At 45.3% G+C, this 12415-nt stretch overlaps 1 protein-coding gene across 1 annotated transcript in view; it reads left to right on the top strand.

The window, feature by feature from the left end:
* Positions 1-12415, top strand: part of slit3 (slit homolog 3 (Drosophila)) — a 386836-nt gene that overhangs the window by 283378 nt on the left and 91043 nt on the right. Inside the window, 3 exon segments of the mRNA XM_031791377.1 lie at positions 93-262; positions 1041-1184; positions 9059-9202. Coding sequence (XP_031647237.1) covers positions 93-262; positions 1041-1184; positions 9059-9202 — 458 coding nt within the window.

Genomic DNA, 12415 nt, shown 5'->3' with positions numbered 1-12415 from the left:
TCTGTCTCTCTCTCTCTCTCTCTCTCCCCTGTCTCTCTCTCTCTCCCTGTCTCTCTCTCTCTGTCTCTCCCTGTCTCTCTCCCTCTGTCTCTCGCTCTCTCTCTCTGTCTGTCTCTCTCTCTCCCTGTCTCTCTCTCTCTGTCTCTTCCTGTCTCTCTCTCTCTCTCTCTCTCTCTCTCCACAACAGGCGCCTGAATGACAATGAAATGTCCATCCTGGAGGCTGTGGGGACCTTTAAGAAGCTCCCCAACCTGAGGAAGATGTATGGCTGTTTTCATTGCCCTTCAAAACACACATACACACAGGCTGAGTTGTTGTGGTGTGTTGCAGTCTGGGCATGTCTTGTCGGAGAGGTTTATGTCAACACCAACTTTTTATGCAATGAGCGGTTTTAAGAACGTAGGGAGGGGAAGAGGGTAGAAGATGGGGAGGAGAGGAGACTGGGGTGGAGAGAGGGAGCAGGGGAATATTCTATTCAAATGGGAGAGGACAAGATGATTTATAGTCAGGCAATATAAAAGGCCCACTCCAGGAAGATGAAAAAAGCCAAGTCTGCTGCTGCTGTACACAACACGATGAGGAGTGATTTATCGTACATGAAAATGCGTACCATCTAGCATCATCAGAGAAATTATATATTGAGCAACATCTAAACTTCTCCCCTCCTCTTCATGGCGCCATGGAAAACTGGTGTAGACGTTGTTTGCCACACATCACACTTAGGAATGCTATATATATATATTTCCTGTTGTTTGCAACCAATCATACTTTGGATTGTTTGGCCTAAGACTATGACACAGCGGGTAAAACCAGTTGAAATAATGTCATTTCCACCTGTTCCGCCCTTTGGGGACAGATTAGGACGCAGGCGAGACAAACGGTAACCCAATTAGGCTTGATGATTGATTCTCCCTGTTACTGGAGTGGGAGGCTAAATGAGAAGTTTATGTGTTTGGCTGGTTATAATGATGTTGAGGTAAAAAGATCTTAACACAGTGTGATATTTACCATGTTCATCTCTCTCTCCCCCTCTCTCACAGTAACCTTAGCAACAACAAGCTGCGGGACATACGCGAGGGGGCCTTCGACGGAGCCGTGGAGGTCTTGGAGTTGCTTCTGACGGGCAACAAGCTGCAGGCGCTGCAGGGCCGAATGTTCCGAGGGCTGACCGGACTCAAGACACTGTGAGTGGAGCCGAGCGGCCATCTTAGAATATAAAGGCTTAGACCCAATGCCCAAGGGTTGAAGTTGTATTTAATAATATCCACATGGCAGTCATAATCTAGGTTTCCATCTAATTGCCGACAGATTGTCATGCAAATATTCAAAAAATCTGCTTAAATAAAATACCTGCGGTATGTTTCCACCAAACTAACTTGTTGAGGATAGAAATCATTATGTGATGACATACTTTTAGTTTTCATGTACAGAATAAAACTCTAAAGTTCAATATCTTTCCATCTCATTTTCAACTCTACCAATAGTTTTGTCACAGACACTGTTACGTTGAATAGACAATGTGCCTCCTCTGGTCTTGACACGTGGGCTCCAGACAAAGCTTGCAGATAAAATGCAGGTAGGCTAGTCTACATGATGAGATTATGGATAACAGCAAGAATATGTTTATCGATCATCATGTCATCAGAATAAGACCATCAATATTTATTGTAAAGGAGAAAAACATGTCCTTATCAATCTACACACAATACACCATAATGACAAAGCGAAAACAGGTTTTGTGATTTTTTTAGGAAATGTATTGAAAATAAAAAAACGAAATGACTTATTTATATAAGTATTCAGACCCTTTTCTATGAGCTCAGGTGCATCCTGTTCCCATTGATCATCCTTGAGATGTTTCTACAACTTGTTTGGAGTCCACTTGTGGTAAATTCAATTGATTGGACATGATTTGGAAAGACACACACCTGTCTATATAAGCTCCCACAGTTGACAGTGCAACCAAGCCATGAGGTCGAAGGAATTGTCTGTAGAGCTCCGAGACAGGATTATGACGAGGCACATCTGGGGAAGGGTAGCAAAAACATGTCTGCAGCATTGAAGGTCCCCAAGAACACAGTGGCCTCCATCATTCTTAAATGGAAGAAGTTTGGAACCACCAAGACTCTTCCAGTAGTTGGCCGCCCGGCCAAACTGAGCAATCAGGGGAGAAGGGCGTTGGTCAGGGAGGTGACCAAGAACCTGATGGTCACTCTGACAGAGCTCTAGAGTTCCTCTGTGGAGATGGGAGAACCTTCCAGAAGGACAACCATCGCTGCAGCACTCCACCAATCAGGCCTTTATGGTAGAGAGGCCAGACGGAAGCCACTCCTCAGTAAAAGGCACATGACCGCCTGGAGTCGATCAAACCAAGATTGAACTCTTTTTAACTCCAAGTTTCACACCTGGAGGAAACATGCCACTATCCCTACGGTGAAGCATGGTGGTGGCAGCATCATGCTGTGGAGATGTTTTTCAGTGGCAGGGACTGGGAGACTAGTCAGGATTGAGGGAAAGTTGAATGGAGCACACAGATCCTTGATGAAAACCTGCTCCAGAGTGCTCAAGACCTCCGACTGGGTGCAAAGGGTCGCTTTCCAACAGGACAATGACCCTAAGCACACCGCCAAGAAATCGCAGTAGTGATTCGGGACAATTCTCTGAATGTCCTTGAGTGGCCCAGCCTAGCATCTCTGGAGAGACCTGAAAATAGCTGTGCAGCGACGCTCCCCGTCCAACCTGACAGAGCTTGAGAGGATCTGCAGAGAAGAATGGGAGAAACGCCCCCAAATACAGGTGTGCCAAGCTTGTAGCTTCACACCCAAGAAGACTCGAGGCTGTAATCGCTGCCAAAGGTGCTTCAACATTTTTTTTAACATTTGCAACCTGTTTTTGCTTCGTCGTTATGAGGTTTTATGTGTAGATTGATGGGAATTGTTTTATCATCCATTTAAGAATAAGGCTATAATGTAATAACATTTGAAAAAGTCAAGGGGTCGGAATACTTTCGGAATACACTGTTATGACATTTAGCAGATGATTTTATCCAAAGGGACTTACATTAGTGTTTATACACCGTATGAATCTATTCAATAATGTGTCCACACACAATACATCTAACCACTGTATACTCAACAACATTCACAGACATACATACTCCCTAACAGACCATATATCTAACTACTGTATACTCAACAACATTCACAGACATACATACTCCCTAACAGACCATACATCTAACCACTATACTCAACAACATTCACAGACATACATACTCCCTAACAGACCATACATCTAACCACTGTATACTCAACAACATTCACAGACATACACACTCCCTAACAGACCCGTTCTCTAAACAGATGCCTAGAGACTAATGACTGAGTGCATTCTGGGAAATAATATTTAAAAGGTAAAACAACAGCCCCAGTGACAGCCCCCACTCTCTATATCACAAATCAAATCAAATTGTATTTGTCACATGTGCCGAATACAACCTTACTATGAAATACTTAACTTACAAGCTCATAACCAACAATGCAGTTCAATAAATATATTTACTTAAATATTTACTCAATAAACTAAAGTAAAAAATAAAATAAAATGTAAGACACTAAAATAACAATACCGAGTCAATGTGCGGGGGTACAGGTTAGTCAAGGTAATTTATATAGGTAGGTAGGGGTAAAGTGACTTTGCTAATAAAAAGACTAACATCTTGGCCATGTTCTGTTATAATCTCCACCCGGCACAGCCAGAAGAGGACTGGCCACCCCTCGTAGCCTGGTTCCTCTCTAGGTTTCTTCCCATGTTCTGGCCTTTCTAGGGAGTTTTTCCTAGCCACCGTGCTTCTTCATCTGCATTGCTTGCTGTTTGGGGTTTTAGGCTGCGTTTCTGTACAGCACTTTGTGACTTTGGCTGTTCGGCCCGCCTTTTCCTGTAGTCCACGATCATCTCTCTCTCTCTCTCTCTCTCTCTCTCTCTCTCTCTCTCTCTCTCTCTCTCTCTCTCTCTCTCTCTCTCTCTCTGTCTCTCTCTCTCTCTCTCTCTCTCTCTCTCTCTCTCTCTCTCTCTCTCTCTCTCTCTCTCTCTCTCTCTCTCTCTCTCTCTCTCTCTCTCTCAATTAAATGCAGTCACAGCTCATAGCCACCTTATTTTGACACAGAATTGAGAGCAGATAATTCATATTCTGTAGCCTAACTGATGTCCAGAAAGGCTTTCTGATGGGGCTGCTTTGGTCCTAATGAAGCGAATTGGGGAGGGGGGTGTGCATAGGGGAACATGAATGGAGTCATTGTCCTGCAGTATTGAATTTACAGGCTTTTAAATCCCAGGAGCATGTTCTAAATTGAGTTTGCCTGTCTCTGATCCCTGCCTATTAGAGGCTAATGCAGTATTTCCTGCTTTCACATGTTCATCACAGAGGGGCTCTGGTTTGTTGTTCATCACAGAGGGGCTCTGGTTGGATGTTCATCACAGAGGGGCTCTGGTTTGATGTTCATCACAGAGGGGCTCTGGTTGGATGTTCATCACAGAGGGGCTCTGGTTGGATGTTCATCACAGAGGGGCTCTGGTTGGATGTTCATCACAGAGGGGCTCTGGTTTGATGTTCATCACAGAGGGGCTCTGGTTGGATGTTCATCACAGAGGGGCTCTGGTTGGATGTTCATCACAGAGGGGCTCTGGTTGGATGTTCATCACAGAGGGGCTCTGGTTTGATGTTCATCACAGAGGGGCTCTGGTTGGATGTTCATCACAGAGGGGCTCTGGTTTGATGTTCATCACAGAGGGGCTCTGGTTTGATGTTCATCACAGAGGGGCTCTGGTTGGATGTTCATCACAGAGGGGCTCTGGTTGGATGTTCATCCACAGAGGGGCTCTGGTTTGATGTTCATCACAGAGGGGCTCTGGTTGGATGTTCATCACAGAGGGGCTCTGGTTGGATGTTCATCACAGAGGGGCTCTGGTTTGATGTTCATCACAGAGGGGCTCTGGTTTGATGTTCATCACAGAGGGGCTCTGGTTTGATGTTCATCACAGAGGGGCTCTTGGTTGGATGTTCATCACAGAGGGGCTCTGGTTGGATGTTCATCACAGAGGGGCTCTGGTTTGATGTTCATCACAGAGGGGCTCTGGTTGGATGTTCATCACAGAGGGGCTCTGGTTTGATGTTCATCACAGAGGGGCTCTGGTTGGATGTTCATCACAGAGGGGCTCTGGTTTGATGTTCATCACAGAGGGCCTCTGGTTGGATGTTCATCACAGAGGGCCTCTGGTTGGATGTTCATCACAGAGGGGCTCTGGTTGAATGTTCATCACAGAGGGCCTCTGGTTGGATGTTCATCACAGAGGGGCTCTGGTTGAATGTTCATCACAGAGGGGCTCTGGTTGAATGTTCATCACAGAGGGGCTCTGGTTGAATGTTCATCACAGTGGGGCTCTGGTTGGATGTTCATCACAGAGGGGCTCTGGTTGAATGTTCATCACAAGAGGGGCTCTGGTTGAATGTTCATCACAGAGGGGCTCTGGTTGAATGTTCATCACAGAGGGGCTCTGGTTGAATGTTCATCACAGTGGGGCTCTGGTTGGATGTCATCACAGAGGGGCTCTGGTTGAATGTTCATCACAGAGGGGCTCTGGTTGAATGTTCATCACAGAGGGCTCTGGTTGAATGTTCATCACAGAGGGGCTCTGGTTGGATGTTCATCACAGAGGGGCTCTGGTTGAATGTTCATCACAGAGGGGCTCTGGTTGAATGTTCATCACAGAGGGGCTCTGGTTGGATGTTCATCACAGAGGGGCTCTGGTTGAATGTTCATCACAGAGGGGCTCTGGTTGAATGTTCATCACAGAGGGGCTCTGGTTGGATGTTCCCACTTTTCCTTCTTCCTCTGTGCTTAAGTTTGGAATCACCCCTCCCCCTCCTTAACCTAACCCTTTAGTTTAGACCCCCCCCCTCTCTCCGTTAACCTAACCCTAACCATTTAGTTTAGACCCCCCCTCTCTCAGTTAACCTAACCCTTTAGTTTAGCCCACCCCCCCCTCCATTACCTAACCCTAACCATTTAGTTTGACCACCCCTCTCTCTCTCCGTTAACCTAACCCTAACCATTTAGTTTAGACCCATCCCCTCTCTCCGTTAACCTAACCCTAACCATTTAGTTTAGACCCCTCCCCTCTCTCCGTTAACCTGACCATTTAATTAGACCCCCCCCCCTCTAATCCTCTCTCGTTAACCTAACCCTAACCATTTAGTTTAGACCCCCCCCCCCTCCGTTAAACTAACCCTAACCATTTAGTTTAGACCCCCCCCCCTCCGTTAACCTAACCCTAACCATTTAGTTTAGACCCCCCCCTCTCTCCGTTAACCTAACCCTTTAGTTTAGACCCCCCCCCCTCTCCGTTAAACTAACCCTAACCATTTAGTTTAGACCCCCCCCCTCTCTCCGTTAACCTAACCCTAACCATTTAGTTAGAACCCCCCCCTCTCTCCGTTAACCTAAACCCTAACCATTTAGTTAGACCCCCCCCCCCCCCTCTCTCTCTCCGTTAACCCTAACCCTAACCATTTAGTTTAGGCCCCCCCCCCCTCTCTCCGTTAACCTAACCCTAACCATTTAGTTAGACCCCGCCCCCCCCCTCTCCTCCGTTAACCTAACCTAACCATTTAGTTTTTAGACCCCCCTCTCTCCGGTTAACCTAACCCTAACCATTTAGTTTAGACCCCCCCTCTCTCCGTTAACCTAACCTAACCATTTTAGTTTAGACCCTCCCCCCCTCTCTCCGTTAACCTAACCCTAACCATTTAGTTTAGACCCCCCTCTCTCTCTCTCCATTAACCTAACCCTAACCATTTAGTTTAGACCCCCCCCCCTCTCTCTCCGTTAACCTAACCCTAACCATTTAGTTTAGACCCCCCCCTCTCTCCGTTAACCTAACCATTTAGTTTAGACCCCCCCCCCTCTCTCTCTCCGTTAACCTAACCCTAACCATTTAGTTTAGACCCCCCCCTCTCTCCGTTAACCTAACCATTTAGTTTAGACCCCCCCTCTCTCTCTCTCCGTTAACCTAACCCTAACCATTTAGTTTAGACCCCCCCCCTCTCTCCGTTAACCTAACCCTAACCATTTAGTTTAGACCCCCTCCCCTCTCTCCGTTAACCTGACCATTTAGTTTAGACCCCCCCCCTCTCTCCGTTAACCTAACCCTAACCATTTAGTTTAGACCCCCCCCCTCCGTTAAACTAACCCTAACCATTTAGTTTAGACCCCCCCCTCTCTCCGTTAACCTAACCCTAACCATTTAGTTTAGACCCCCCCTCTCTCCGTTAACCTAACCCTTTAGTTTAGACCCCCCCCTCTCCGTTAAACTAACCCTAACCATTTAGTTTAGACCCCCCCCCCCTCTCTCCGTTAACCTAACCCTAACCATTTAGTTTAGACCCCCCCCCCTCTCTCTCCGTTAACCTAACGCTAACCATTTAGTATAGGCCCCCCCCCTCTCTCCGTTAACCTAACCCTAACCATTTAGTTTAGACCCCCCCCCCCCCTCTCTCCGTTAACCTAACCCTAACCATTTAGTTTAGACCCCCCTCTCTCCATTAACCTAACCCTAACCATTTAGTTTAGACCCCCCCCCCCTCTCTCCGTTAACCTAACCCTAACCATTTAGTTTAGACCCCTCCCCCCCTCTCTCCGTTAACCTAACCCTAACCATTTAGTTTAGACCCCCCCCCCCTCTCTCTCCGTTAACCTAACCATTTAGTTTAGACCCCCCCCTCTCTCCGTTAACCTAACCATTTAGTTTAGACCCCCCCCTCTCTCTCTCTCCGTTAACCTAACCCTAACCATTTAGTTTAGACCCCCCCCTCTCTCCGTTAACCTAACCCTAACCATTTAGTTTAGACCCCCCCTCTCTCTCTCTCTCTCCGTTAACCTAACCCTAACCATTTAGTTTAGACCCCCCCCTCTCTCTCTCTCTCTGTTAACCTAACCCTAACCATTTAGTTTAGACCCCCCCCCCTCTCTCGCCGTTAACCTAACCCTAACCATTTAGTTTAGCCCCCCCCCCCTCTCTCCGTTAACCTAACCCTAACCATTTAGTTTAGACCCCCCCCTCTCTCCGTTAACCTAACCATTTAGTTTAGACCCCCCCTCTCTCTCTCTCCGTTAACCTAACCCTAACCATTTAGTTTAGACCCCCCCCTCTCTCCGTTAACCTAACCCTAACCATTTAGTTTAGACCCCCCCCTCTCTCTCTCTCTCTCTCCGTTAACCTAACCCTAACCATTTAGTTTAGACCCCCCCCCCCCTCTCCGTTAACCTAACCCTAACCATTTAGTTTAGACCCCCCCTCTCTCTCTCTCTCTCCGTTAACCTAACCCTAACCATTTAGTTTAGACCCCCCCCTCTCTCTCTCTCTCTCTGTTAACCTAACCCTAACCATTTAGTTTAGACCCCCCCCCCCCTCTCTCTCTCCGTTAGCCTAACCCTAACCATTTAGTTTAGACCCCCCCTCTCTCTCTCTCTCTCTCTCCGTTAACCTAAACCTAACCATTAGTTTAGACCCCCCCTCTCTCCGTTAACGTAACCCTAACCATTTAGTTTAGACCCCCCCCCTCTCTCTCTCTCCGTTAACCTAACCCTAACCATTTAGTTTAGACCCCCCCCTCTCTCTCTCTCCGTTAACCTAACCCTAATCATTTAGTTTAGACCCCCCTCTCTCCGTTAACCTAACCCTAACCATTTAGTTTAGACCCCCCCTCTCTCTCTCTCTCCGTTAACCTAACCCTAACCATTTAGTTTAGACCCCCCCCCCCCCCTCTCTCCGTTAACCTAACCCTAACCATTTAGTTTAGACCCCCCACCCCCCCTCTCTCCGTTAACCTAACCATTTAGTTTAGAAGCCCCCCACCCTTTTGGCCCGCTCCAAAACAAACTCCCCTTTTGGGCCAGAACAGAAGTTTTTCCTGGTCATGTGGTCAGTACCACAGTGTTCCTATTGGTTTCCCATCTCACCATGATGTGTGTGTGTCTGTGCGTGCGTGTCTCCACGACAGGATGCTGAGGAGTAACCAGCTAGGCTGTGTGGACAACACCACCTTCACAGGCCTGAGCTCCGTACGCCTGCTGTCTCTCTATGACAACCGAATCTCCACCATCACCCCGGGAGCCTTCACCACACTGCACTCCCTCTCCACCATGTAAGTCTCCCCACTCCTCGCTTCTTCTCCATTACACACTCTCTTTCTCCCTCTCCCTCCTCTTCTCCTCACCACACACCACCTGATTGTCTGTGAGATCACTCCCTCTCCACGGAAGTCTAATCTCCCTCCCTCCCATCGTCCTCTACCCATCTCTCCTCCTCATCCCCTCTTCCCCCCACCACCTGACTGTTTGAGAGATGTCTCCTAACCCAGCCCTGGTTCTGGAAAGACAGACAACCTACAGTGTGTTTTCACAGCTCTCCATGGCTACAGAATACTGCTGCAGATGGTCTTGTTTTGTTGGAGTCTCTCTTCGCTCGTTATCAAGCCACTAATAGTTTCTATTTACGACTGCCCCTGGAGCATCGACAAAATATAGTTTTATCTTTCCAAAGCTAGCAACATCATGGCAAATGTCCTTATGAAAATGGCTGCTTTCGAAATATTGTCTCGCGGTCCAATGGAACATGATTCGAAATGAAGCAACATTTTAGTTGATGGCGATGAAGCAATGTTACGTCTGAGATTAACTTGTCAGACATGATCAGTATTAAAATGAGAAAACTATTAAGATGTTATGCCTCTTACCCATGACCACCCAGAAGACAACGTATAAATATATGAACATTTATCTGATGAATAAAACGTTAACGGCTGACATTCCTGGAAGTGCAACACTATCCCCTCATATATAACATGGAATCATGTTTATCTAACTATCCCCTCATATATAACATGGAATCATGTTTATCTAACTATCCCCTCATATATAACATGGAATCATGTTTATCTAACTATCCCTCATATATAACATGGAATCATGTTTATCTAACTATCCCCTCATATATAACATGGAATCATGTTTATCTAACTATCCCCTCATATATAACATGGAATCATGTTTATCTAACTCTCCCCTCATATATAACATGGAATCATGTTTATCTAACTATCCCCTCATATATAACATGGAATCATGTTTATCTAACTATCCCCTCATATATAACATGGAATCATGTTTATCTAACTATCCCCTCATATATAACATGGAATCATGTTTATCTAACTATCCCCTCATATATAACATGGAATCATGTTTATCTAACTATCCCCTCATATATAACATGGAATCATGTTTATCTAACTATCCCCTCATATATAACATGGAATCATGTTTATCTAACTATCCCCTCATATATAACATGGAATCATGTTTATCTAACTATCCCCTCATATATAACATGGAATCATGTTTATCTAACTATCCCCTCATATATAACATGGAATCATGTTTATCTAACTATCCCCTCATATATAACATGGAATCATGTTTATCTAACTATCCCCTCATATATAACATGGAATCATGTTTATCTAACTATCCCCTCATATATAACATGGAATCATGTTTATCTAACTATCCCCTCATATATAACATGGAATCATGTTTATCTAACTATCCCCTCATATATAACATGGAATCATGTTTATCTAACTATCCCCTCATATATAACATGGAATCATGTTTATCTAACTATCCCCTCATATATAACATGGAATCATGTTTATCTAACTGTCCCCTCATATATAACATGGAATCATGTTTATCTAACTATCCCCTCATATATAACATGGAATCATGTTTATCTAACTATCCCCTCATATATAACATGGAATCATGTTTATCTAACTATCCCCTCATATATAACCTGGAATCATGTTTATCTAACTATCCCCTCATATATAACATGGAATCATGTTTATCTAACTATCCCCTCATATATAACCTGGAATCATGTTTATCTAACTATCCCCTCATATATAACCTGGATGTAACGGTGTTCTTCGTTTGTTGAAAGAGAGTCGGACCGAAATGCAGCGTGGTGGTTACTCATGTTTTTAATGAAAAAAAGTGACGGTACATGAAATAACTATAAATACAAAAAAACAACAAACGGAACGTGAAACCTAATACAGCCTATCTGGTGAACACTACACAGAGACAGGAACAATCACCCACGAAAGACAAAGCGAACTCAGGCTACCTAAATACGGTTCCCAATCAGAGGCAACGAGAAGCACCTGACTCTGATCAAGAACCGCCTCAGGCAGCCAAGCCTAACTAGACACACCCCTAAACCTAGCAATCCCAAATCCTATAAAACCCCAATACGAAACACAACACGTAAACCCATGTCACACCCTGGCCTGACCAAAATATATAACGAAAACACAAAACACTAAGACCAAGGCGTGACACTGGAATCATTTTTATCTAACTATCCCCTCATATATAACATGGAATCATGTTTATCTAACTATCCCCTCATATGTAACCTGTACATGGAATCATGTTTATCTAACTATCCCCTCATATGTAACCTGTACATGGAATCATGTTTATCTAACTATCCCCTCATATGTAACCTGTACATGGAATCATGTTTATCTTGGGGCACTAGTCTCCTCCCTTCTCCTTCCACTTCTACTGCCTTATGCTCTATGTCTATAAGCTCTCTTTCCCTCCCTCCCTCCCTCCCTCCCTCCCTCCCTGACTCTCGCTTCTCTCTAGGAGAGTAAAAGTAGTGCTGTGGTCTGCCAGCTTTCTAAATACCCTGCGGCTGACACTGATGGATCCGCTCCAGCGCGGCCTGACTAAAAATACCGTCTGGTTTGTGAACCTGCACCGCGTAGAGCGGACCTGGCCAGGCAGCACAGCACTGGGCCCAGCTGTGATCCCAGTGTACAAGTGTATCAGAGAAACAGTCAGTCACGATGGGCCAGAGCGACTTCTTGCTCTTTCTCTCTCTCGCTCTCTCAATTCAGTTTCAATTTCAATTCCATTTTACGGGCTTTATTGGCATGGGGAAACATATGTTTACATTGCCAAAGCAAGTGAAATGGATAATAAACAGAAGTGAAATGAACAAATTTGCAGTGTCATGACGTTGGCCTGTGGGGTAGGTTTATGACAGTCATAAATACCTCTTCCCCCCTTTTTCCTCTCTCTACCCTACTGATGTTACATTTGCAAACACCTTGGTTAACATAGAGATTCTGGGAACATCAGAAGGTGGGGGGAAATGAACTATATTCTGGTAATCCGACCAATTGAACATATGCGGTGGTACTTAATGAATATGATGTCAGTTCGGTTGTCATCTGAGACATTCTCATCAATGATAAGATGACATAAACTCTATAGTGGAA

Source organism: Oncorhynchus kisutch, linkage group LG15, assembly GCF_002021735.2.
Source record: "Oncorhynchus kisutch isolate 150728-3 linkage group LG15, Okis_V2, whole genome shotgun sequence".
Classification (NCBI taxonomy): Eukaryota; Metazoa; Chordata; class Actinopteri; order Salmoniformes; family Salmonidae; genus Oncorhynchus; species Oncorhynchus kisutch.
Note: the sequence above shows the minus strand (reverse complement) of the source record. Positions and strands in the feature narration are given on the sequence as shown.